The sequence below is a fragment of the Rhipicephalus microplus genome, chromosome 5 (genome assembly GCF_043290135.1).
Source record: "Rhipicephalus microplus isolate Deutch F79 chromosome 5, USDA_Rmic, whole genome shotgun sequence".
In the NCBI taxonomy this organism is placed as follows: Eukaryota; Metazoa; Arthropoda; class Arachnida; order Ixodida; family Ixodidae; genus Rhipicephalus; species Rhipicephalus microplus.
Genome location: NC_134704.1, coordinates 23,601,282 through 23,628,046, shown reverse-complemented (window position 1 = coordinate 23,628,046; position 26,765 = coordinate 23,601,282). Strand labels below are relative to the sequence as shown.

General features: G+C 44.7%; 1 protein-coding gene across 1 annotated transcript in view; it reads right to left on the bottom strand.

Moving 5' to 3' along the window:
• LOC119174880 (diacylglycerol kinase theta) overlaps positions 1-26,765 on the bottom strand; it is a 72,181-nt gene that overhangs the window by 18,651 nt on the left and 26,765 nt on the right. The window contains exons 2-18 of the mRNA XM_037425995.2: positions 22,898-22,977; positions 22,035-22,137; positions 21,751-21,839; positions 19,816-19,947; positions 14,902-15,079; positions 12,758-12,853; positions 12,498-12,592; positions 11,910-11,976; positions 10,364-10,505; positions 8,712-8,854; positions 8,562-8,626; positions 7,688-7,838; positions 6,936-7,120; positions 6,206-6,330; positions 3,764-4,216; positions 2,358-2,513; positions 1,001-1,166 (exon numbers count right to left, since the gene is read on the bottom strand). Coding sequence (XP_037281892.1) covers positions 1,001-1,166; positions 2,358-2,513; positions 3,764-4,216; positions 6,206-6,330; positions 6,936-7,120; positions 7,688-7,838; positions 8,562-8,626; positions 8,712-8,854; positions 10,364-10,505; positions 11,910-11,976; positions 12,498-12,592; positions 12,758-12,853; positions 14,902-15,079; positions 19,816-19,947; positions 21,751-21,839; positions 22,035-22,137; positions 22,898-22,977 — 2,426 coding nt within the window. The remainder of the gene's footprint in view (positions 1-1,000; positions 1,167-2,357; positions 2,514-3,763; positions 4,217-6,205; positions 6,331-6,935; positions 7,121-7,687; positions 7,839-8,561; positions 8,627-8,711; positions 8,855-10,363; positions 10,506-11,909; positions 11,977-12,497; positions 12,593-12,757; positions 12,854-14,901; positions 15,080-19,815; positions 19,948-21,750; positions 21,840-22,034; positions 22,138-22,897; positions 22,978-26,765) is intronic.

Below are 26,765 nucleotides of genomic sequence, written 5' to 3'. Positions count from 1 at the left end.
AAAATGACCACTTGACTTGTCCACAAAAGAATAATCGTCTAAGTGTTCCGCTGCTTGTTTTCTTTATCTGGTCGATAACATCGTGTCACGAATTGCATGCCACACGTGTACGCGCGGGCCCATCAAAACTAAAGCTATAGTGGTATCGCAGAACTAAACAAAGGACACGCACACGTGGTAGATTACGATCATTCTTTAAAGACAATATAACGGCCCGTCATTTGACATGATGCCGTGTCGACACGTCACACGAGTTACGCGAACGTAAGTCTCATCGGGAAACTTACTCGTAACGTTCTCTTCTCCGCAGAAAGACGTATTATGAGAAAAAGACGACTTCTTAAACGCAACTCGATTTGTTGATTTTCTGTTCTTTGCCCAGATCTTACGCATGTTCGCGCATGCGCGCAAAATAGAACGTTGCTATGAGTAAAATTATCACAAGATTGTGTACAGCATGCCAAACGCCGATAATAAACACCGAACGCTGATAACTGTATGCATAACGTCTGCTGAGGACAAACTTAGCAGTGCCGCAAGCTTGCACTTGTGCTTCTACTTTGAACATTTAGGTAAGAATTCTCCGATTCGCTCTTGCAATGCAGATGTAAAGCCGCACCGAATGCGACTCATTCAATGGCTAAATGAACCGAAAATTGAATTGCTTGTTTTGCCCCAAATCTGTCTCGTTGCTTTTTCGTCTGCTTGTTTTTTTTTCTTCCTGCTACGAATTCCGAGCCACGAATTTGTCACATCTAAGTACGTATCATTCAACAGCAACTAATGGACGATTGAAAGCGTAAAATGACAAGATCATGTTTGAACGCGTCCGCTGTGACTGGATTGCAACTTGAACAGGCCGACAGGTATCTCAACAACGACAGCGCTCAACCAAGTAGTGAACCGGTGCGCACGACACCGCTGATTGGTTACCAACCGTCAACGGCCGCCATTGTGGCGCATAGACAAACAAATAGCGTGCAAGTATAGTATAACTCACGTGGCCCCCCTGCGCGATGCGGATGGCGCTGCGCAGCCCGCTCTGAATCTGGCCCATGTGGACGACGCCAGTGACGCCGACGATCTCGAGCATACCGTCGTAATGCGTCGGTTTCGAGAACATGTCCTCCTTCTCGGGCCCCCAGGGGTTAGCACCGGAACCCCAACTGCGACCACACGAGAGGACACTCGGCGTTTAGGCAATCGTTTAACGTGTACATAGCCGTGCAGCGTGAACAAAGAAGCTCTACGAAGAAGGAAGTTATTAGATGGTCGGGGCGCCATAGACGGTGATAACTGAAGTAAGAGAGTTAGGTTCACATCAGGGGCAAAACAGGGATAGCGACAAATTGCTCATAGGCTGCTCTCGCCCGTACGATTTCACTCGCACGTAGAATAACGGAGGTGTGGGTTCATGCTATCGCACTTGGCCTGTATACGGTATACCTCACGGCGACGGCATGATTGCGCCGGGAATGCCGATAAAATTGCTATCGCAATACGTAACGAAATGGTCAGATGGTTACGAGTCGCCAACCAGTTAAAATGAATATTGTGACAAAAATCATCGCCACCATTTTCAACTGGCCAGCAATTGACATAAGCACGATAGCTATAGCGTAAATGTGGAGAAAGGAAGCAACTGATATAAACGTAGTTCTTACAGGCTTACGTAGCGGTGCATTATGTAGAGTCTATTGCGCCAAAAAGAGAAAAAAGAAAAGAAAAACACGGAAAAGCGTAGCTAAAATATTAGATTGTAATATATAGAGTCCGATTACAAGAAACAAGCCAAGAGCTTAGTTGACATCACTTCGACGCAAACGAGGCACCAAAAAAAAAAACGTTTTGTTTCTACATTTGCAAAATCTAATCACGAGATCGATAGACGTGATTGCTACTAATATTTGTCAAAGAGCGTGCTATTGAGGCATCAGCTGAAAAGTTCATGCCGAGTAATCTGAAACTATCAGTGGAATTCTATGAAAATGATTTCTAGGTTAAATGGTTAAACAAACCAGTAACATGCGGATGTTAACCCTTGGAACAGTGGAAAACTGTGTCATATGGTTCAACAGTTTCTTGTCAACCTCAGTTTTTCTGAGCAATCATTTCAAACATATCGTGCTCACTCATTCAAACTACTTTAGCTGTATTTCCGACAAAGCTTGTCAAAGCGCTCAGACAGCAGCTAGGTAAAAAAAAAATATCACTAAGCTAAATCATCACGTTTCGCCTACTTTTATATTACAAAAATGTTTTTAAAAATCTTTGCTCGAATCGTACGTAATATTTTAATTTTAAATTAGCTATAACACGAAATTCTTCAAGTAGTGGACCGCCGCAGGTACACGTACCTGAGAATGTTGAGAATAATGATACCCTCTACAGGGGGCAGGTCGATCACTTTTCCGTCCACCTCAAGACGGATTTCTTTGTGCAGATCCTTCCAGGTCTTCCTGCTCACCATTTTGCGGAGACCCATCTTCACATACACGCCCTTGTTGTGAAGTCTGCAAAATAGTTGAAGATTTACGTTAAGCAGTATTCAGTAGCTGAAGAGAAGGACTAGGTGATAGCTAATAGGCCGTGGACATATCGAACAGAGACTCGATATAGTCAAGAGTCCGACGGAATCCCGTCTGGTCGGGGACAAACATAATGCAAAATAACAAAAACGCCGACCAAGGTGAAATACACAAAACTTAAAAAGACGTTTCGGCTCCCCACACGGGAGCACTGTGAACAAGGCTCCCGTGTGGGGAGCCAAAACGTCTTTTTAAGTTTTGTGTATTTCACCTTGGTCGGCGTTGTTGTTATTTTGCATTAGAGACTTGATATAAAAAGTTTGCGCGAAAAAAATGCAGGTTCACAGGGGAAGGCACGGGGACTAACGCATTTGCGCTTGTCCCCATATCGTTCCTTGTGGACGTGTCTTCGCGAACCTTTCCTTTTGTCGCGTCCATCCTTGTGGACGTGTTGTGACACTTACCCTTCCTCCCCATAATCCATTGTGCATGTATGTTTGTGAACCGTATCATTCCCCGTACTCTGCGTTGTTGACGTGTCTTTATGAACCTTATCCTATTCCGTGGCCCTCCTTGGGGATGTGCGCAAAAAGACACGTTCACCTAGGAAGCGCATGGGCACAAGCGCGTTCGAGCTTTTCCCGCACCTTTCCTGGTGATTTTCGAGCACGCATAAAGCGCCATCTCAACAGCTGGTTCGACATGAAACAGAGGTCTGCTCAGGCACCTTCGCCACTGTGTGCATTCTGTGATGAACTGGAAACAATAGACCATTTCTTTTTGACCTGCAGGCGGTTTAACACATTACGAAAAACCCTATTAGAAATACTTCTGCGTGGTATTGGTATGCACTTATCTCTGCCTGTCATTTTGTCTTTTGGAGCTTCCATTTCTGGTTTCTCTAATGCGATAGTATGCGCGGCCATCCGGGACTATATTGATGAAACTAATAGGTTGACTAATTAACCAGTTTCATTATCCTAACAGGTTCACATAATTATATACGTATAAAATCTGATTATTGCTCTTTTCTGAGAATAAATTCGTTTATGTAAATATTTGTATGCATTACATTTAGCACCACACTTTCCTAGACTATCGGCAATCTTTCTGTTAAACCTCCATCATTCCAAATATGAACAGTAAATGTTGAAACCACTCGATTCTTGGCCCATCCCCCACAGTGGGTATGCGCCACTAACAATAGGAAAACAACCACAACAAGAGAGACTCACCTGCTGTTGAACTTGTTGGGGTTCTCTTCCCGAGCGTTGTGGAAGTCGAGGCAAAGGTCTGCGTCGATGCCGATGCCGAAGTAGTTGTTCATGACGAATATGGCCGTGTTGTCCTCGGACGTGGAGCCCGAGCTGTTTGTGAGTGAGCCGGGCTTCTCCTCCGGCTTTTCATCCGAGTGGAAGACCACCGTCCACCTGTCCAAGCGGATCTCCTCGGCGTCGATGACGTCCTTGAGCAGAGTGAGGGGGTCCTCGCCACCAGTGTAGCCGGGTCCCCAGCGCAGCACTCGCGCCAGGTCGTTGCCCGTGCCCAGCGGCACGATGGCGCACGGCGGAGACTGGCACTCGGAGTCCTGGCCGACGTTGTCCAGGCACTGGAGCACCCAGCCGACGGTGCCGTCGCCGCCGCACACCAGGATCTTGTAGTCGCGCACGTGCCGAAACACGTACAGCCTGCGATCGTCACGTGGTCTCTATAGTCACCATCATCAGCCTGACTACGTCCACTGCACGACAAAGGCCTCTTCCATGTACCGCTAGTTAACCCGGTCCTGTGCTTGCTGTTGCCAATTTATACCCGCAAGCTTCTTAATCTCATCTGCCCACCTAACCTAGTGTCTCCCCCTAACTCGCTTGCCTTCTCTGGAAATCCAGTTGGTTACCCTTAATGACCAGCGGTTATCCTGTCTACGCGCTACATGCCCGGCCCATGTCCATTTCCTCTTCTTTATTTCAAATATGATATCCGTAACCCCCGTTTGTTCCCTAATCCACTCTGCTCTCTTCTTGTCTCTTAAGGTTACACCTACCATTTTTCTTTCCATTGCTCGCTGCGTCGTCCACAACTTAAGTTGAACCCTCTTTGTAAGTCTCCAAGTTTCTGCTCCGTAGCTAAGTACCGGCAAGATACAGCTGTTATATACCTTCCTCTTGAGGGATAGTGGCAATCTACCTGTCATAGTTTGAGAGTGCTTGCCAAATGTGCTCCACCCCATTCTTATTCTTCTAGTTACTTCGATCTCGTGGTTCGGCTCCGCGGTTATTACCTGCCCTAAGTAGACATAGTCTTTTACAACTTGAAGTGCACCATTACCTATCTCGAAGGGCTGCTCTTTTCCGAGGTTGTTGTACATTACTTTCGTTTTCTGCAGATTAATTTTAAGACCCACCTTTCTGCTCTCCTTGTCTAACTCCGTCATCATGAGTGTCAATTCTTATAGTTTCTTATAATAAAGCCCCTCGAATTACTTGCAGGGTTGTATTTACACACTCATTCATCCATGTGAGCGGAGTGCAAATGGGATGGTACCATCTATCAGCTCCTGCCCCCGCTTCGAACAACAACGCGAGACTCTCGAGTGCGTTTTTGAGTAGATGTGTTTATCAGCTTCTTACAAAAAAAAAAAAAAAACCTTGGCCTCGTGCTTCATGAGCCAAGAAGACCATACGAACCCATCTGCGATTCTTGAAAGCTAATATCTTACGTGCTGGACTTCTAGTATGCCAGAACCAATCGAATTTTCAAAAAAAAAAGTTTACAGTAACTGGTAAGGTACTCTGGAGACCGTACGTTTCACGATATAATACAGTTGCAGTCTGCCTAGGTGTCATCAGCGATAGATCAGTGCGGAAGAGCTTAAGTTATTTATGTGAAGGAATCAATTAGCGAAATCATTCATGTACAACCCTCCTGAAAATGTAGCTGTAGAAAACAGATGGCAGCAATCTGCTGTCTTGCCAATGCCAGCCTACGTTAAAGTTAAAGAGATGCCGAAACGTGAGCAAAAATATACCGCAAAAAACAGAAACTTGCTTATTACTCCGGAGGTTGACTGTTCATTCAATGTTTCGTGACCTTGCAGGGGCTCGGCACAAGCACAAGCGAAAGAAAAAAACTAAAAGCCGGCGTCGCAGAATAACACAAATGCTGATGATGTTTATGAGATGTTTAGGTAACATCTGCCGAAATTTCTAACATTGTTGTGTGTTGTTTTTACGAGTGAGTGACGCTGTCGAGGACAGACGTTCAAGTAATCGACCAGATCTTTTAAAAAATTGGGCTCTAAACACAATTGGTCTACGACAGTCTGAAACCACTTATTTGAATTTAACTTCAAAGGGGTTCTTCATCAGATGTCCACACATGTTAAAAATCATGGAATAAGTTGCATCAATACAACATTCGTAAGGCAAAAATTAGGAAGAGGACATTTTACGGTACAGCCATATAACTTCGCAAGCGCGCTTGATGATTTCGTGATTCAAAAACACGCTACATATAATGATTACTGAATGACCACCGCACTGATTCAGTAACCTTCGCGCGGTAGTGTATGAATCTATAAACACTGGTCTGAGCAAGCGACCGAGAAACCTTTGTATCAAACTGCATCAACGGATAAGTACTGGTCTATACAGCCAACCCTCGCAGACATAACTTACCCAGGTAACGGTCCACTATTCTCCAAATCATACACTTGATAAGGGTTCAACATTTTACGAAAAGATGTGATGAGTTCCAGGCCTTGGCATCCTCCACTCTTCACGTTCACGAATACCAGTAACGGCTGTAAGTAAACAAAAAAAAGAGTGAGAAATCTCGCATCAGGAAGTTTAGACGAGCTGAGCGCGACGGGCACATACAAAGGCTGTAAAACCAATCTTTTTTTTATTATTTTAAGTCAGAGCGATTTCAATCTAGTGCTTCCATATGGTCTCCGTAAGAAACTTTAAATAACGCACGTCATGCATGAATAGTTCGCGCTTAATTTTTTTTTCATTTATTTACCCTCAGGGCACGCAATGGGCGTTATATAGTGGAAAGGGAGGTGCAGCAATTCTCATAAACATCTAAAATGTGCAATACAAACAAAAACAGGTAAGTAAAATGCTACACACGAGGTAGTACGCCCTCATGTCAAGTTATAAGGCATTCTGATAAAGAAAGAGAAACAAAAAATTGCTAATAGGGCGCTGCTTACAATAAACTCACAATATCGTACAGCCACCCTTGCTACATTATAAAAAAGATAAACTTAGATTATACGAACTGCCTACTAGGGTATCGTAACAATGGAAAAAGGTTACAATCGCAAGAGCTACGTCGCATAGATAGCTCATCTGCAAAACCTCCAACACATGTGTGCATTGCTATGAAAGTATAGGTACTCACCCTGACACCTTCGGGGATCATCTCAGGGATAGTGTTGGGCAGGAGTAGGACAAGGAGATTTTTGTCTTCGAAGCTTGACTCCCTCAGCATGTAAAAAGCCTTCACTGCTATGTCAGCATTGTCATAGGTGATGATCAGGGAACCGTACTCGTAATAAATTGGACCTATCTGCTTAAATTTATAAGCTGTACAGAGAAAGATAGAAAAAAAAAAGAAGTGAACAGACGCTGGTTAGAAAACAGGTGGTGCACTGTGTTTACACAATTCAACTGCTTTGATTACTGTTCAGTGAATACGTACCCAGTCAATGTAAACAATTTTATAGAAGTGTCACTATGAAGGAAAACAATAAAGCTATGTGATAATGGTTGTCCAGTTTGTTTGTTTTTTACCACAAACGCATGGGCTTTTAAAAGGTGTTTAACTGATTCGCGAAACATGAAAATCGAGAATAGGAGCACTACTGACAAGAAAAAAAAAGATACATTGCACATTTCAACACCTAAGCATAGTTACAGATTTTTATCTGTAAGCGATATTTTTGTAGTTGATCATTGCAGTAGCGAAGTCGGTTGCACGACTTTGATGGAAATTGTTCAAAAAGGGTTACAAGAAAAAAAATGGCACCATATAAATAAGAGGCTACGCAGAGCTTTCCGAAAGCTTCAGAAAAGACATGTAGTGAGACTACATTGTTAGTAGCAACTTTAATTAATTAAAAAATGGCGCATGCAGCCAGGCGCGATACTCACGTTTTCCTAAAAGGTCTACTAGAATTTTCTCGTACTGCCTCTGGGATAGATTTGGTGGAAGGTTTCCAACGAAAAGGGCAACGCTAGAGCTGTAACAATCCTCTTTTTGCTGGAGGTAGAACCTGGTCAGGTCTTTCTGCCGTATTGACTCCTAGAATAATGTGAACGAGCGGATGAAACACGTGGCAGCCATTACGCCACAACGATCCAGCTACAATGTTTAAACCGCAGTTCAAAAATCCTCTCGAATAAGTTACGAGAACCCATCGAGGTTGTAGTATGAGACCATGAATGAGAACGTATTTCAGTAATGACCATAATATTTAAATGAACTCACTCAGAAGAAAAGCAGAATTGCCGCGGAACTCATTTGCTATAAAAAAAAAACTTATATTTTGCCAACCGTTTTTTTTATATTTCCTGCCCAGAGAAGAAAAAACGACAGCAAGAATGCACATGAAGCTGGCGCCAAAATTTAAGAGACCACTACATTAGAGAAAAGTTTGAATTTCGTCAATGTAGTCGGTGGAACTGCACAGTGTGTAGCTGGATGTAAAGATGAAATTCAAAGTTACCTGCCGCAGCAGGTAACCTTGACTATTTATTTTTATGTCTCGCGGTCTTTAAACTCTTGACGCTGAATGCACTTATGTTTAGGTTTATAAGATGTGGCCGAAATGGTCGAAAGAAATGCGTAAAAAAAGGAAGAAACACTAAAGATGTTTAAGTTAAACCCTTACCACATTACCGACATATTTTAAGTTGCAAGGACACTATTTAAGTCGTTTGAGTCGTTTAGCAAACGCTGTAGCTTGTTGTATATGTAATCTCCGAGTATAATGAAAAATTATCTTGTGCTTAAGCTGATACTTACTCTGGCAATATTTTTAAGCAACACCCAAGGACCTTCTTGATTGTCCATCACTCTTTCATGAACAGCTGCGGGAGAAAACGAAAGAAAAGTTCAAATTGCAAAGCTGAGTCCCAAGCGAACTGGTTATTTAAAGCGAAGATTGATACGTACATCCTTTGTCTAGCGTGACTTCGGATAGCCTGAACTTGTTGATGTCCGAAGAGTCTAGTCCAAATTTTTCGAGAGCCTGGATCATAATTTCTTCTACACTCGTGTCACTTGTCACTGGAATCACGCGGTAAATGTCCGCAGACCTAAAAGAAGAAAATTGGAGCAATAAATGGCCAGACTACTTTCCAACAACTTAAAAAAAACACTATCATCATTTGCAGAAGATCAAGAGTGGGTGCCATAAAACTACCTCTCACTGCTTCACTATTGTACTTCGACCCGAGGCAAGACTGAGTGAAACGAACGGGTAAATGTCAGTATCTATGATAACGATAGTTTTCTGGTAGGCCGCACAGTGGCACGTACCTGTTTGACGATAATACTTTTATTTCTAGTGTAGAAGTGGTGACTAGGGACATTATCCAATTTCTGTGGGGCAAATCGGTTCATGGTGATGATAGTTTTTTGGTATGGCGTGAGCAAGAAACGGTTAGCTAAACAGCCTCACTCTTAAAAGGAGTCTATTAAAAAAATAAAAGTGGTGCGAAATATATGGCCCTGTTTCAAGCTAAGAGTTATGTTGGATAATATATAATATAAAGTATAAATTTACCTATGAAAAGAGCCAAATAATTGTCATAATAATTGATGAAAATGAACTGAATGAGTTTCTTTAAAGAGCAGCGACTTTCCTTGTGAACGGATGGAATCGTTGCGCCACCTGGCGGAGAATATCTCAACCGCGTGCTTTTTTCTACGTGGCCTATGGGATCCGCATCGGTAGTGCGACGAAACAAAATCGTAACCACAGGAATACACCAGAGAACGTGAACACCGGCGTGCCAGTGCTACTACCAAACACATAAGTCAATGACTAGAGCTCTCTCCAATTACTTTTCATTCTCACAATCTCACAATTCTTTGTTTGTTTGTTTTCAAGCAACAAGCCATTAGTCATTCTGCAAACAGCATCGTACTGTACCACAGTTGTAACCTAAGGGCTACTGCTACAAGTGTTGAAGATTGGGAGAGTTGGTTAGTCGTTCTTGAACTGGCATAGGACATTACGGTAAAGAAGAAACGGCCGAGCGGACCGACACAAGAGGACAGAGCGCTAATTTCAGAGTGAGCTAAAGTACGCCATTACAATGTGCACGAAGCAACGCAGGGACACATTGGAATTCACTGCCGCGATTGTGGATTTTCGCCCTTGTTTGATCAATGTGAAGTGGCAAAAAAGCACCCGTCACGAAATGCCCGAGAAATGATAGAGGCGCATCAGAAGTATCAGCGTCCCTTCGTCCACTCCATCTGAACATGAAGTGTCCTTCTTTATTCAAGCGAACAATCTGAGAAACTTTGGTCTGCGACGTTGCAATGGCATCGTCTAGTCATGGCGTTACGTTCGGGTGTTTTTGTATGCTTGCGCAAGTCTACATACCTGATGCAATTTGCTATTGGAAATTAGCGCCCTGTCCTTTTGCGTCGGTCCGCTTGGCCATTTTCTTTTTTTCTTTCCCGTAATGCGCTATACGAGTTCAAGGCTACTGCTAATTGTGTGTCCTTGCGGCAGTGAAGGCGTATAGAGAAACGGTGTAACCGAAGTCTCCGGAATGTGTTGGCAACAGATTGAACACCATTTCCAGACTCACCTGAGCTTTCCGGGGAAGACCTTGACGTATCCCTGGTCCGGGTTGGGAGGTCGATACCTGAGGAAAATGGCAGGCCGCTTCCCTTCCCTCCGTGTCAGGCTTTGCACCGGCATGAAGTCGCCCAGTTCTTTCTCGTTCGGGTCTGAAACACAATGGTTGGCTGTGCATGACGCAAGGTGGAGAGTGTTATTACAAGAAAAACAACATCAACAACAGACCCCTATGTTAGCCGAGTACAAGGCGTATAGCGGTTGTACGAGCGAGTAGCTTCAGCCTAGCCGACAATGAGTTTTCATCTATTCATATAATGTGCGCTCTACATACGGCTAATTGTCCACAATATTATTACGGGGCTGATGACTTCCATACAAAATGCATTTACTGAGGAAAAACCATAGGCAAGAGTCACAATGGCTTATTGAGGAGGAGGAGGAATAAATGAGGAAGGACAGGGAGGTTAGCCAGTTCTCAGACCGGCTGGCTACCCTGTACTGGGGAAGGGGGTAAGGGGGATAAAGGATGAGTGAGAAGAGACGTTGTAAAAAAAAGGAGAGAGAAGGTCATCAGACGATCCACGACTCTGTTTACAGTCTGTCTCTAAGACCACTTGCCCGCAGAAAGCGCAACAACGCTCTCAATGCCTTGCGTGCAGAGGACGGTCTCGGCCAGTGTCCTAATACCCTTTCTTCCGACAATTGGCGATTGTCTATTCTATCTAAAGCTTTTGACAGTTCTTTTCTTGGCACGCTGAAGCGGGGACACTCGCAGAGAAGATGGGAGAAAGTCTCTGCGCAGCCACAATTGTCACATGTCAGGCTTATAGCCATTCCGATTCGAAACGAATAAGCATTCGTAAAGGCCACCCCAATCCACAGACGGCACAAAAGTGTCTCCTCTGCTCTGGTTATTCCTGATGGAAGACGGAGCTGTAGGTGTGGGTCCAAATTATGAAGGCGGACGTTGGTGAATGCCGGTGAATTCCACTGAGCGAGTGTCAGTTCTCGTGCAAGTGATCGAAGCCTTGCAGCGGCGTCCGTTCTTGATAATGGTATAGCTACACAAGGGGCATCATCATGAGCAGTTCGGGCTGCTTCATCTGCACGGTCGTTTCCATCAATGCTTCAGTGGCCTGGTATCCATTGATACGCTATGTCATGTTGTTTCTCTATGGCTTATTGGCACACTAGCGTGCCTGTCAGCTGCTTGTCTCCTTCCTCTTCCTTTACTTCATCTCCGTAACAGGACCCCCGGGCGTTGAATGGGGCGTTGGAGCCCCATCTCAGCGCGAGTCCGGAGAAGTGTGACAGAAATAGGGTTTCATGCGAGAAACATGGACAATGTCAACAAGTAACGAACTTGGTGACGTATTGTGGTGCAATTGCGCTATCTCGTCATTGACGTCGCCAACTTGACGTAAGACAAGGTATACAGTCCTGCGTATCGGGACAAAAGTTTTTCGGAGAGACCTACACGGCAACACAGTGACCAGACCACAGACCAACACGGTGACCATTAGCACATTATGTGAATGAGAGGTGTCACGTACCGTACACATCGGTTATGTAGTAGTGCTTTGGATCTCCAGATATATGGAATGCTCGCAATGCAGCACCCTGGAAGAACAAATGCGAATCAACTATGGACATGAGAAAAAAAATAGGTGTGTTTAATGTTCAAAATTTTTACAGGATATACAGTTCACGCAGCTTTTACGTGCCGTTAGTGACTGTGCAAGTAAACGATGCAGCACAGAGTAGACGCAACCCCACCAGCGTAATAAGTATTAGGGCAAGCTATAGGGTAAAAGCGAGCAAATTGAATTTCGAAATTCTCAGCATCAGGAACTTGGTGTCACCAACCACGCAGCAGGAAACGTAGGCTAGGTTTCCACCTAATTTGTTCCCACGCAACTACGCACGCCAGCACTAATGCGCATGTTCATTTAATGCGTGTCTGCGCATGCTCTGTAGCTCCCGGGAATGAGCCGCGTGCAGCCTCTAGACACCCTATTGAATTACGGATACGTCCAGGCTCTCCGTTTATGATAGCGTGGTTGCGATGGCAGACTCTGTGCTCTTCATCATCGGATATAGAGAGCGAGCTTTGACCGCAAAGTCAGTGGTGGTGTACTTACGATGATTTGTTCCCTAGTTGCATTGCGTGATACAGTGATTGTCCTAAACATCCTTCTCTTCATGGAGGCATTACCGTCGTATACTTTGATTATTTCTGAAATTCAAAAAAAATACAGAACGCAGAGGGAGGTGAATTAAAGGCGTTTGCTTTCAGACTTGTAAGTATGGTGAATAAACGCTTAACTGCACATGCTACTGAGAGCCAGCCTCCATCATTATGAACAAGAATATGAGAAACTGCGAAGGAGCATCGACGTACCTTCATCTTTATCTTTTTCTTTTGGTGACGGATAATCATCGAATTCTTTGCTTTTGAGGTCCCCTGTCGATGAGAATTCCTCCGATATGCTTCTTGCTGAAATTTAAGACACGCAGCACTTCAGTCACAGTCTGTGTGTACCTGTAGCGTTCACAAGGTTAAGCACGACATACCTATTTTTTTCCCTTTACTTATGTAAATGCACATTTTTTTATAGAGTAAAAGGTACATGAGCGTAACATTTAAAGTCATGTATAGTACAACAGACCATGATCTAAATATTACTAGAAAGAATTGCGTGAAAGAAAAAAAATTGAGAGAACAGACAATAGGGAGCGTTCTCTGAAGTGTGCAATAGTACAGCCAAATTGTAATTGCAAACAACGACAATGGGTCTTACCTGCACTGTAGCAAAATAACGCAATACGTAATGTCAAAAGAAAAGTTAATGGAACAAGCGCTAAGAAAAGAACGCCGACTCTATTAGTAATTGCGCTGTTTCTACCATGTTATTCTGCCTTGTTAGCTAGCGAGTAGTGAGTAGTTCGCTACTCTCTCGTAGTGGAGCGCATGATACCCTGAATCATTTGAAATTTTTCTAAACGCAAGAGCTATGCGAACACAGCCTGCTTTCTGAGTGTCGTCTGTGAATGTTTCTTTTTTTTCTTATCAAATACGTATACCAGGTAAACCAACGTAAATATTTCGTTATCGCGGTTTTCTTTTTTCGAGCGAAATCAATGCTATAAGATAACGTAAGCTCAAGTGGCGTGGAAAGTCACGGTTCCATAAAATTATGGCTCCTCGTATGAATAGTTCTGCCCAATAGAAGCCCCGCATCACACACACGCACGCGACACTGAATACTGCACTTCTTATTCAACGGCTTCGAGGAACACCATCGAATTGTGCTATAGACAGATCTCTCATGTAATTGCCCAAAGCGACAATAGTTCGTTCCGTTCATCTATACACCAGGCAGCTTCAACTATGGAATCAGACAGTATCAACACTATCGGATAGTATCAATGCGCTTGTCTTACATACCCTCTTAAGCTTGTTGACGTCACTCCACGAAGAAAGTTTACGACACACGTAAATTGAGTCCCGGAGTGTAAATTCACCAATTCAGCGAAACTTGCGTCGCTTTCGAGCACTCCAAAGCATTCTCGCGGCATGCATGCTTTTACATACTCTCAAAAATTTTCAAAATCCAGCATTCCGAGCACATTCGACTGGCTCAACCCAGAGCTCGGAAGCACTTTAGCTCATATAGCATTCGGAGGCGCTATCAGCATCGTTTTGAAAGAGCGACAGAAGTCCGATGGAATCGCGGTCACGTGGCTTTCTTGAATGCTCCAGGAGGAAATTAATTGTTCGACCATAGAGAAACATACTTACATAAAGAGCCGGACAATCCCGTAGAGCCCTGCGGCCCAGCTACTGCGCTGCTTTCAGCGCCACAAGTGGCTGGTCAGACCCGGTAATGTCTTCAGCATAAATAAAGTAACATTTTTTTTTTCCTTTCCGGTGCTGGGATTTGAACCCGTACCCTCATGCTTCGAAAGCGAGTGTGTTTAGTGTAGGCTACACGCCCATGCGTCCGCAAAGGGAATACACGTACAGTACATCTAAAATACATGATTGTGCCTCTTTGTGCAAAACAAATTCAGAAAGACAACACTTTCTAGTCATGCGCTGCTGTTTTCTGTTGTAAGTCATTAAACGTCCTAAGCAGAACATGATGTACAGCGGATACAGAAACTTGCACAAGTTAATAAAATTTCTTATGTACAAAAAATTGACGTCAAACTTTGGTAATCAATGTCCTCCTGAGGAGGCTATTACATGCCTTAACAAAGGAGTAAAAGCAAGCATGGGCACGCCATCTAGCCGTTGGTCAGACCCTTTCTTGTTGGGCCGCGAAAAGGCGCCAGTGGCCACTCTTTATGTAGTATATTTCTCTATGGTTCGGCGACCTTCCACATCAGCTTCGACCTCGATTAGAGTTCGCGTCGATAAAAAAACAAGGTCGTAGAGCCGTAACACGTGGCATAAGAAATCAGTCGAATGTATACCATCAGCGTTACCAGCGTTATAGTCTTGAGTGCCCGTTTAAACGAGCACCAGCGGAGGACACTTGCCTATGCTGGGGTAAGTGGCCCGCGCTAGTGTCTCCCTCCTCCGCATCTCCACTCCGATGATGGTTTCCAGGGGAACGTCCGTGCGCGGAATGCTGACGGCAGCCGGAGGAAGCATGATGCTCTCCAGGACGCCGAAGTTGCACTCCTGCGACAGGGTCCGGTAGCAGGTGGCGTGCGCCTGCGCAGTGGGAACGCGACCGCATGGGCGGCTGTTCGACGCGCAAGTGGCATATTGTAAGTGGAAACTTGCGTTACAGGTTAAAAACTATGGGACTGAACGTGCCGAAACCACGATATGCACGCCACCGTGGAGACGATAGTTATAGCGCGAGAACAGAACGACGGCAAAGAGACAAGAAAGACACAAGCACAAGAAATCAGTCGCGCTCGTGTCCTTCTTGTCTCTTTGTCGTCGTTCTGCTCTCGCGCTATAGCTATCGTCATGTCATACCAACTAGCCCAAACTGCCACACTTCGCAGTGGAGAACTGCGGAAGTTTTGGGCCATTTTTTTGGCGATTCCGAACGTGCGCGGAAATCGCACAGTACCCGGGCCTCTACTGTGTAGCCTTCATCTAAGTGTGGCCGATATCGAACCCACGACCTTCGGGCCAGCAGCCGAGTACAGCTGTATCACCAGTGCCGCCACTAAATGAAACTATATATAGAACATGACGGAGCTGTCACAATACGAGAAGATGGCTTCCTTCTCGCCACACTTCCTCCTCACCACTTATTTCTTCGGAAAACACGTGCAATGGCAGAACTTAAGCGTTATGCCCGCGACAATATCGCGTTTTTCGATGACCCATCGCTATCTCCGCTAGCGCAGTCGCGAACGCGGCGAACGACGTTAAATCAGTTTATCGCGCACGATAGTCGGGCGATACAAGGCCGAGCGTGTATGTGACTGCATCGCAAAGGAAAGTAGGATTAAACTCCCAACAGATATATCTCGTATATCGACGAGGGGGTCTGTTTCATCATGACGTCCCGCTAGCAAACTGCTGTTGCCACTAATTGTGCCGCAAAGGCGGAAAACGAACGGAAAAAGTAACGCACTCTTTTTTTTTGTGATTTTAGGGGCTGTTTAGGAGCCCTTTAACGTCACACTTTATATCTCTGTATCACATACCAGCTTCGTTCCGTTTCACAAAGCGGATGCACAAAGAATCTGCATTAGCTGAATTAGCTGCATTCAGGGGCACGCTGCAGTTGCCTTAATGAAACAGGTGTTGCTTTTATTTTTCTGCAAAGTAACAGCGAACACTTCACGTTTATTCCTTCCAGCAGCAGAAAATAGAACAGGCACCTCTGTTTTCAATGACGGACGGCTCCAAACAAAAGGCTGAACGCGAGCCTCTCGTTCAAGATCGAACAATTTGACCTCTCGCCAGCGCTTCACTGCCGAGAGACTCGACAGCTTTCAGCTGTATTGTGCTCACCAAAACCCGCGTAGACACACCGCTTGCAAAGCGGGCCGGTTTGTTTTCGAAGCTTTTAAGAGTTCCGGTTATACGGAACGATGTATCCCTTCCTTTTGCTCGATTTATTTTTTTCTTGACCCCCCCTTTGCTAAGTTCCGGCGCTAAATGAGCAGCAATACCAGCATGTGTAGACGGGAGAGTTGTGATGCCTTTAATAGACGGCACGGGCAAAGTGGATATGCTATGCGCGCACCAGGAAGGGCAGAAAGGCGATTGCTGTAAGCTGGACTTCGGGCGTAAGATATAGAGTGAGAGCCGCTGCTCTTAAAGGATGCGCCTGGATATAAGCACTGTGGAACGTCTTCCACAGGTCTAAACTCGCACAAGGAAGCTTTTGCAGGGAAGCTGCGCGCAGCTGATACGTTCGAAAATGTGGTGTTTTGTGAATGCGCAGAATTTATAGCGAAGAAACAGTGCTAGCATACGCTGCCTCCAAGGGTCCCTGACCTTGCACTAGTTTTTCTTCTGGTCTCGTCGACGTATGACACCCACTGCAGCGTGAGTTTCTACCCATAAAAGCCTTTAGGTGTTCTATATCATTTAAGCTTTAAGCATGCAGCTCTTAAACGTGGTGACATAGACATCAAAATGTACAGCAGAAGACACTTCGGTAGATCGAAGTTCGTGCAGAAACATCGGAGTCGCACGTTTCAGCTTCGCTGGTTGATTAGTACGCAGCGTTTCGGGCGATGTTTTTGAGTGCAGCTGCTATCACAAGCTTCTCTTCAGTATAGGGCATTCACGTAAAGCCACCGATCGCTTGGCGCCGTCCCGTTTGCCGATTTCTCGGCACGCCCGGAAAGAAATTAGCGGGTGAGTGAATCAACAGGGCACGCAACTTCCACACTATACGCTACAACATCACGGAGGCCGCTTTGGCGTCGGTACAACGTTGTGACGTCAGTGCCTTGTCCTGAATCTGTACCCCTCACCCTTTTCTCTCTTTTTTTGTCCTTTTGTTTCGCGATCTGCAAAGATGATCGCGACTCTGCGACAATATCTCCTAATCTCTTTTCGCTGTTTAGTGCTTCAAACTATGTAGTAGGCCACAACGTACCTTTGGTCTCCTCACTTTGGCTGTAACTCGACCCTTAACGACATTTTTTTTTCGCAGTTTCTACTTCATAATACTGGTACCATTCCACGCTGCCCTCGCAACATCTACGCAGTAGCCCGCTCACCGATGTGGACGTCGCTACGCCCCCGCTCCATGGAGACGCAGCTACGATATACGCTTTCGACTGCGCGGCGCAAGGAACGCCACGATTGACGCGTGTTTGTTTTCCTATGTCGACGCCCACAAAGCGCAGCGTATCCCGCGGGATAAAGCTCGCCCTCTTGTCTTCGCATCGCCGGCTCAAAGCAGCAAACCAACAGAGTACCCCCCCCCCCCCCCCCACCGTTCCCCCTTTCTCTGTTTCTTCAAGCGAGCCACGTCATTAGTGCCCTGTTTCGATGGCGAAACGAGATGGCAAAGATAGCTCAGAATGCCTCGCTACATTCTGTCTTCTCGAGCTTTTATTTGGCCCCACTCTCCCGTCGACTATTTACATCGTGTGGCTCCCAATAAGACCACGCCACACAACAACATCATCGCGGAATCAGACGCAGTTTGCGCATGCTTACAGCGCCGAAGGGATTGGCAAGAATAGAACATGATACAACAAAATGTTTGTTTTCTTACCCCTGTCTTTGAGTTACAGAGTATGCGTAGCCGAATAAAGTAAATCGTAAGCCATAAGTCTGACCAGAGTCAATGTACAAAGCGACATTATTGTCCGAACGCAATGAATCATGGCGCGCATAATGACGAACAAGAGCAGCTTCGCCGCGGTGTTAACAGGTTAGAAAGAACTTACCGAGCTTAGTGGAAGATATATGCAGATAATTCTGATCTTTGCGGCTCTTTTAGAAGACTGATACGTAGCAGTTTTTGTAACAGCTATTACATAATCACGACTGACGTCGTAGACTATTGAATTAAGCGTGAACTGATTAATTAGTCCAAATGAATGTTCTTATACTACCATTTACTTGCAAACTTCATAATTGGACCACTGCCTAGTTCTCTGCCGTCGTCAATAGAACTTCCTTTGTGTCGCCACGCGTCCTGTGGCTGTAGTACACCATCGACTCTCAGCCCAAAGCAATACGTGGCAGGCCCAGCTTCATTGTTGTATACTAGGAAACTGAATGCTCACAGTTTCCTCTGTAATTCACATCTACGACCGAAACATCTTTTCTTTTCTTTCTTTCTGTTTCTAGCTTCAGGTCCCTTCACTTGATTCAATGCCACGAGCAAACTAGTGGTCCAAGTACTGCACCAGAGAGGCCAATTCATGTCGCGGTGAGGAAGAGTGTTGTTGAAGCTCAGCGGCCCTATCAACGCCTTATATAAAAATTATACCTGGAACGTGAGCTGCGAACGCGCTGCCCCACCCTCTGATTTTACCCTCCTCCTTCGGTACGAAGGCGAGCGCCTCTGACGGCCGCCCCCTGCGAACAGCGACTGCGGAAGCTCTTACCAACGGCCCACCCTGACACACGGGTGGCAAGCGGCAAACCTCCACCATCCCTTCCGGAGACCGGCCTGGACAGATGCGAGCGGCGGTTGTTGCTTCGCCTGCGTACTGGCAGCGTCTGGCCTGCGGCACGCATGTATTCCGCGGGTCGCTCTTCATCGCCAGCGTGCCGAAGGTGCGGTGATGACGAAACGCTGCAGCATATTGTTTGCTCCTGCCCTGACCTGGCCACTGAGCGTTGCGCACTGGTAAGCCGCTATCGTCTGCTTGGACTACCTGCCGAAACAATGGAAGACATACTTTTTCCCGCGCGCTCGAAGACGAAAGCCCTTCGAGCCTTCCTCGAGTTCTGTGCTTGCGCGGACCTCGCCGCCTTATAGACGGACTCTTTTCACTCGCACTACTGACTGTACTGACAAGACGTTCTCTTGCCATGACATTCACTTTTTCTTTCCTTCCTCTCTTCTTCCTATCATCTTTACTTCCCCTTCCCCGATCCCTAAAGGCGCTGAGCCGTGCCCCCGCGACGGGAGGCAGAAAATAGCGTCCTTTTTGTCTCTTCCTCTTTCATTAATCTCTCTCTCTCTCTCTCTCTGCGAACACAGCAATACTCTCACAGTTGCCTCCGAGCAGCTGTGATGTAACGTGATAGAGCGGTACGGTAATATCACGTGACAGAGCGGTACGGAGGCCAGCGGTCTCACGCGGCGGCCGGTCGCAACACAAGGCAGGAGGCATGGCCTCCGAGATCGCGTGCTGGCAGGAGGCTCCCAATTGAAAAGAGAGCGCCGTTCCAGGCATAGTTTTTCTAGGAGGCGTTGCCCTAATTCATAACGTGACTGCAGCCGCACTTGACAACATCGAAGGACAAAGGAAAAAGAATTCCGGAAACGGGCTCGCACTTACCGTCACGCCGCACCACTCGCATCGCATACCGGCCAGACACTCGGCCGACCAGCAGGTCTTCTTACACAGCTGGCACTTGGAATTAGCGGGTAAGTTGCCTTCCCGCCAGTGGTGGAACTGCATCACCGACGGCTGCAAAGTGGGCAGAGTTGCGGGCGGCAACGCTATTACTGATCAACAGCGACTCGCGCACACAACTTTACGAGCAGGAACGATTGGAAACGCCATTCTTGCTAAACCGAGTCCTACGCGCCCCTTGTAGTTGGCACACAGTCGTATGCAAACGCACGAGCCTAACTCTGTGGAGGTGGTGTCACCCCCAGCAAAGTCGTTTTCGCCTCATGGCGCCCGTGCGTCGTAGTAAGCGTAGTTAGCTTAGTCACCCCCAAGCCTTGTCTTGATCGGCGCAGAATAATTTCCAAACTTAAATTTCTGTATCATTTGTGTAATGAGCATTACAAAATATACGGAACACAACATTTCCTTCAACCCCTCGGACACTCCTGAAGAACTAACCACAACAAGACAACATGACTGCCTAAAAGTCAAAATGACATTCATAAAAACTATGTTTTCCCATCATCAATAACATACTGCGATAGTCTACCATCACATGCGGTGAACTCTGAAACGGTAGAATCTTTCGCTCAAGAAATCAACGATATTTTTTTTGTTCTACTCAGTGTATTACATTTTTGTATTATGTTCACATGTGATATAAACACTATCTTTGAAAGTGTTAACAACCATCCAACATTAAACTTTTTTGTGTTCTTTTTTTTTTACTTTTTAATGTGACTGTCACTTTCGACAGATTTGTATTACCACTCCTGCTTGGACCGAGAAGGCCTGAAGTATATTGAAAAAAACAAAAGGGAGGTTTAGTATAACCTCCTTGGTCCCCACCGAGCGAGAGTTGGCGTTGTGGCAACTCTCGCTCGGTGACGCCAGTGACGAGAGGTGGCGAGAGGTGACGCCAGTGGCGCTATCTGGCGGGAGCTAGGTTACGCGGGGTCATGACTCGTGACGGTCGTATCTCAAGGGTGGTCCGTGTGAACGATACCGCGGCTCGTTCCCGCGGATACCCGCGGTGTGTCGAACATGAGCGACACAACGTTCACTGTTACAATGTGTGATTTACACTGATATTTTATTGTATTATTTGGCAACACTAGTTTTCTAAAGTTAGGCTGGCGAGCGTAATTTCTGTTAATAAACATCACATCGCATATATTCCTGACACTACGGTGTGTGCCGTGTTTTTCTTCCAAGACGGGCTCTGTCAGACCTCGCCACATCGATTCATGGAATAACGCATGAACAGGATGGACAGCCGTTGCCAGAATACTTTGGTCAATTGCATAAAAAAATGTATATGTATTCAAAGAATCTTCACTACCTAACATCCACATCTAAGTGGTGATTTTTTTTTTTGAGTGCGAGAAGAAACGCACTGAGGCATTTAAAAACGGTGACAGGATTGTATGGCATGTTTTTGGGTGCCAAAAGTGTGAAAAAAAAGAACACATGCCCATCAATTACTATTCGAAGAGCAACGTATTTCTACATCCGCTCAAAACTGACTGACCACCGTGCTTTGTTTAAATGTAATGCCATATGACGCTAAAAAAATAAACCGCCTTCAGGTACTAAACCAAACGCGTCAAACAGCTGAAAAATATGCAAGTTGACCGGATGCTACACTTCAGAAAGCGCGAAAAACAGTACGCTAACACTTTCCTGCATTACTTCACCAGTGCCGATACCGTTTTGTGAGTGATAAAGTGAGTCGTGTAAAATACTGCAGTCACAACAAAATACACTATACTTTATAGCGTTCTAGAGTCATTTTCGTACATTCTTTCAATCAATTCATCAACGGTTTTGCGGGTGAGAACATCGTACCGCAGTCTGGGCAGGCCGTGCGATACTCACTTTATTTCTACTTGGAGCATAAGTAGCGCATTGTTTGCAGTCCGCAACGCTGAAGTCTTGGCACTCCAAATGCACACAATATTCACAAACTGCGCATTGAGAGAGAAGAGCAAGACATCAAGTCAGGGAACATAGTCCAAAGACACTGAGCGAACATCGTTCCACACAAATAACCGCTCTTAATTTTTGATGCATCGTCAGTGTGTTCACAGAGGTCATGCATTGCGGCTTGTTTGCTGCTTGGGCAGTCCAAACATTTCAACAAGAACTCAACGGACGCTCACCTTCACACCTAACTGCACAGTTGTCTTCGATTCGTTTCCTGCAGACATTGCAAAATTTTCTTTTGAGGTGGCCTGCTTCCGTCCAGCAGTGGGGCACTGGGTTCTGTAGGAAATAAAACAATGTCAGAGGGTGAGACGACGTCGTAATATAGTAATAGCAGTAATATCAATAGTAATATAGCTGTAACTGCAGTCATAATAGTAATACTTTATCGAATGCTTAATGTATGATTTAGAGATTATTCCTAGTTTCCAATGTCCATGCTTATATCATTTGCACAGAGCCCTTGAAAAGCAATGAAAAAGTATGGCCCGGCCGAGCCTGAACATAACACTAAGTGTGAAGATGATTAGACGCATTTGAAGCACTGTTCATACAGCAGATTACTATGAAATATTTGCCGTTGCTGCTCAACAACGTAAGTAAAAATAAAGCGAATAACCCGCTTATTCTCATATAGGTCTGAACGTTAACATTCTACGTTTCTCAGTTTACAAGCCATACTCCTTTGTTGAAATTTTCAAATTCACTTTTTGTACTTACAAAAACACTCTTTACGTAAAGAATAGTAATATTACCAAATGCTTTATAAAAGATACCACCACATAAAATCAAGCAAAATCGTAAAATAAGAACAAGAACGAAAACAAAAAGGCTGGCGCATGCATAAATTACCATAATCTTCTTTAGTAACGTTTTTTTTTTCAACTGAAGTCTTCGTTAGGTGCTTGTGGTGCACGTAATAATTAGTCGTCTTTTTTCTGACTATTTGTTTCAAACCTAAACAACAATGGTAGAAAATTACCCTTGCCGTGACAAAATGCAAGCAGAGTGTAATGAGGATAAGTGGATTCATACTCACTTTGATTACATTGATTGCAATAGTTGAACAAGGAGAAACCACAGTCTTGAGGCATCTGTCGTGAACTACAAAATTACAAACTGCAAAGAGAAAAACAGAAGAAAACGACAGTAAGCCTGCTGAAGTTCCACCTCTGTGGAACATTCAATACGCTTCGATCAAGCCAATGTCACAGTTATACGATCTCTGTGGACATCAATTTTGTTATTTTTTTGTCCTAAAAAACCATAACGACATGGTACATGAATCTCTAAGTAGGCTCTTTGTTATAAATGCATTTCAAAGAGGCATGATGCGTGAGGTGCAAGGCGAATATATTAATAAGCAGACGTGACTGCGTCTTCCGATTCTTTCTACTTATTTCGAACACGTCGAGGCTGAACTGACGCACAGCTGATAAGAACAACTGTGCCAGCTGGTCTGCGAAAAATTACTCAGCAATTAAACAGTTGCAGTGCTTGCGTAAAACAGGGCTTTAATCTGCTATTATCACTCTTGTGTCAAGCAGCCTGCTACGAATAAAAAATATATGGAAAACCTCACGCATCGCAGAGAAGTGAAATCCTCAAAGCAACAAAATGGGCTCAGTCCAGGTTTAAACGCGATAAATGTCTTAATACATGACATTTAGTGGCATTGTGGTCGGACACATTAAGAAGCAGAAGCATATCAACGATGTCAAAATAGTTTTTTTTTTATGAGGATTCAAATCGCAAAGCCAGGAACATATCAAACCATATCTAATCACCCTTGTTGAGGTGTATCTTATCAAACTAGGTTGGGTTGACGCAAAGGATTCACATACATCAGACGAAATAAAATTCACAAAGAAAGCACGCCCTAACTATTTACCAAACAAATCAGATATGGAATCTGTATTGAGCTCTGAATCTGGATGAGTTCTGAGATCAAATAATTAGTTGATTGATGAAAGAGAAAGAAATCATTTCGTCTAAAACTGACTACAACAGTTATCGTCACGTGTGGGAAACACAATGTAATGAATTCTTCCGGCTTAGAAAAAAAATTATAACACAGTTTTATGGCCCCGACATATAGGCTCATCTGCGTGCTCCCGTATATTGGCACTGACTCTCCCTGCCTTTTGGTGACTCGTGTTCTTTTACATGTACATATACGCTACTAAGTACTTTCTTTCAGCTACACGTACATATACATATACATATACCAGAGGGCCAGCGTCTGAAAAATGCTGCTTCAGCTGACGGGCTTGGCCTGGCGGTCCTGACGTTGAAGTCACCCACTGCCCACAAGCGTGCGTCTTGGCGGAAAATAAAGTTTTACGCCCATCCACCAACCCATGCCTACCTGTAATACTCTAATAAATACAGCAGTAACTATTTGTCGGCTCACACCAAGAACAAGTAATAATGATTGCAGGGGTCTTACGTGCAAAAATTATATGATTATGAGACACACCGTAGTGGGGAGCTCCAGAAATTTCAACCACCTTGGAGTTCTTTAACATTCACCTAAATCTGTGCACACGGGCCTCTACCACTTTCACTCCCACCGAAAATGGGACCACAGTGACTGGGATCGAATCTAAAACCTTCGGGTCAGCAGCCCCGCACCGTAACAAGAACAAGTGGCATGAAACCCACGTACAAGCAGGTATAATTAAAATGCTGTATTCATTACAGCATTTTAAATAAAACTCAGTATAAATTAAGAACCGCACTACATTGACTGACTTTTAGCAGCCTTTCTTCCGAAGACTATTGACTGTTTCAGCAAGTTAACACGATCGGCTACTTAGAACTCAATGACGTGTTTCTTTTTGTTTTTTTTTTACTTCCTACTATGCCTCTATGAGCGACGAAAATAAAAAAAAGAAACTCCAGAGAACAAATCACGTTTTCTCGCCTAGTGATTGATAGAGCTCCGCGTCGTGGGCGTCTCTGTGTCGCACACCGGCAGCAGCACATGTTTCCTCGAAGATCGCGGGGGAAGGTGTCTACGTCATCATTTCTTCAAAAACAGCGGATCAAAGCGTCATCCTCCCACGATCGACAGTGCCGGAGCTGTAACGCGTGGGCGCTCCATATTTTCGCCGTAGAGGAATAGGAACCTCTATGCCAGCTGCACGGTGCGCGTCAGATAGGCATCACCGTGAGCACAGAGAAAGAGGGTCACAGTACCCTCCCTCCCATCTCCACCCTGAACATATAATGGGGGTTGCCGATTCCGTCCTATAGCTCACTCCATCGGACCTTTCACGTCATTTTACAGCGAAACCTGTTATGAGATCACAACTCGGGTCAGCGCTGGTGTCCGCCGCCGCCCTCGCCGCTGCCAGCGCCACCGGTGTCCGTAACCACATCGGGCGAAATTAGAGGGGAAAAAAACCTAGCACCAATGACACAGTGAGACTCGAAGCCGAGTCCGCTGGGTACCAGCCCCAGTACTCTATACCGCTGAGCCACACCGGTGCTTGGGATTTCGCAAACTTGCCTTAGGCAGGCTTGTTGTCGGGCAAGCAATCGCGTTATCATGACTTAGAAAGCGCTTTAAAACAGCGAAAGAACAAGCAGTCGTCGCATCGTGTGAACAGCGCAACGAGTGAGCCGTCCGATGCTCCAACTCGTTACAAAAGCTTGTTCTTGTTCTCCTATTAACTGTGGCGCATACTTACTTCAGTCATAATAAAGTCGGGCAGGTCATGACGCCAATGTTGTAGAAAAGGTCGTTCCATTCAGATGTTCACCGTGGAAAGAAAGCGGCAGAAAATGTCTCGGTGTGGTTGCGCGGACGGCTGACTTGCAGGGCATGACTGGTGCGGTGCGATGAGAATTATTTTAACTATGCAGCAACTAGAACCTCTGAAATATTTTAAACTGTCGGCTGTAATATAGCAGCGACTGTAGTATTTAATGTATTTTGTCTACAGCTTTTTAATAAAACTGATAGTTAGATATATTTTTCATGGGTTAACGTCATCATTAACTTTACAGTAAATATAGTTCTTGAAAGCTGACACTATTGCATCTGCAACACTGGAGCTTTATAAAAGCAAAATGTCCTATCCTGTAATCAACAGGGTGTCAAAACAGCCGTAAGTACATGGGCTGTATGCATCTGGGTAATCCGATGATGAAAACAATAAAAGTATCACCTCGCTGTTCCCAGTCTCATTCCTTCGAGCATTTTTCTTTGTAGCTTATTATTCAGAAAAAGTTATTCGAAAAATATTCGGCATTTCGATTATGCGCTATTTGATTCAAGTACCGAATCGAATGAAACGTTGTTAGATTTGTTATCCAAATTTTTTTAACATTCGTAGATCCCTAGTCGTTTCAGTTATGTGAGCCGCACTTCCGTATATCGCTGCCAGTAACAAAACAAGCGCACTGAGGAAATACCCGATGGTGCACTTCCAACTGAAGTCTCATAAAAATAATGAAAAGCTGAAGAATATGGTCGTGTGTCAATGTTTTGATATGCAATGTTAAATAGAACCAAACTAAGCCAAATTACTGCGGCACATGGCGCTACACCATCTCTCACGAGGTTATGTGCCCATTTCGGACGTTAAATATAAATATTTTCATTTTTCATACATACAATACGTACATACATACATGCATGCATGCATGCATACATACATACATACATACATACATACATACATACATACATACATACATACATACATACATACATACATACATACATACATACATACATACATACATACATACATACATACATACATACATACATACATACATACATACATACATACATACATACATACATACATACATACATACATACATACATACATACATACATACATACATACATACATACATACATACATACATACATACATACATACATACAT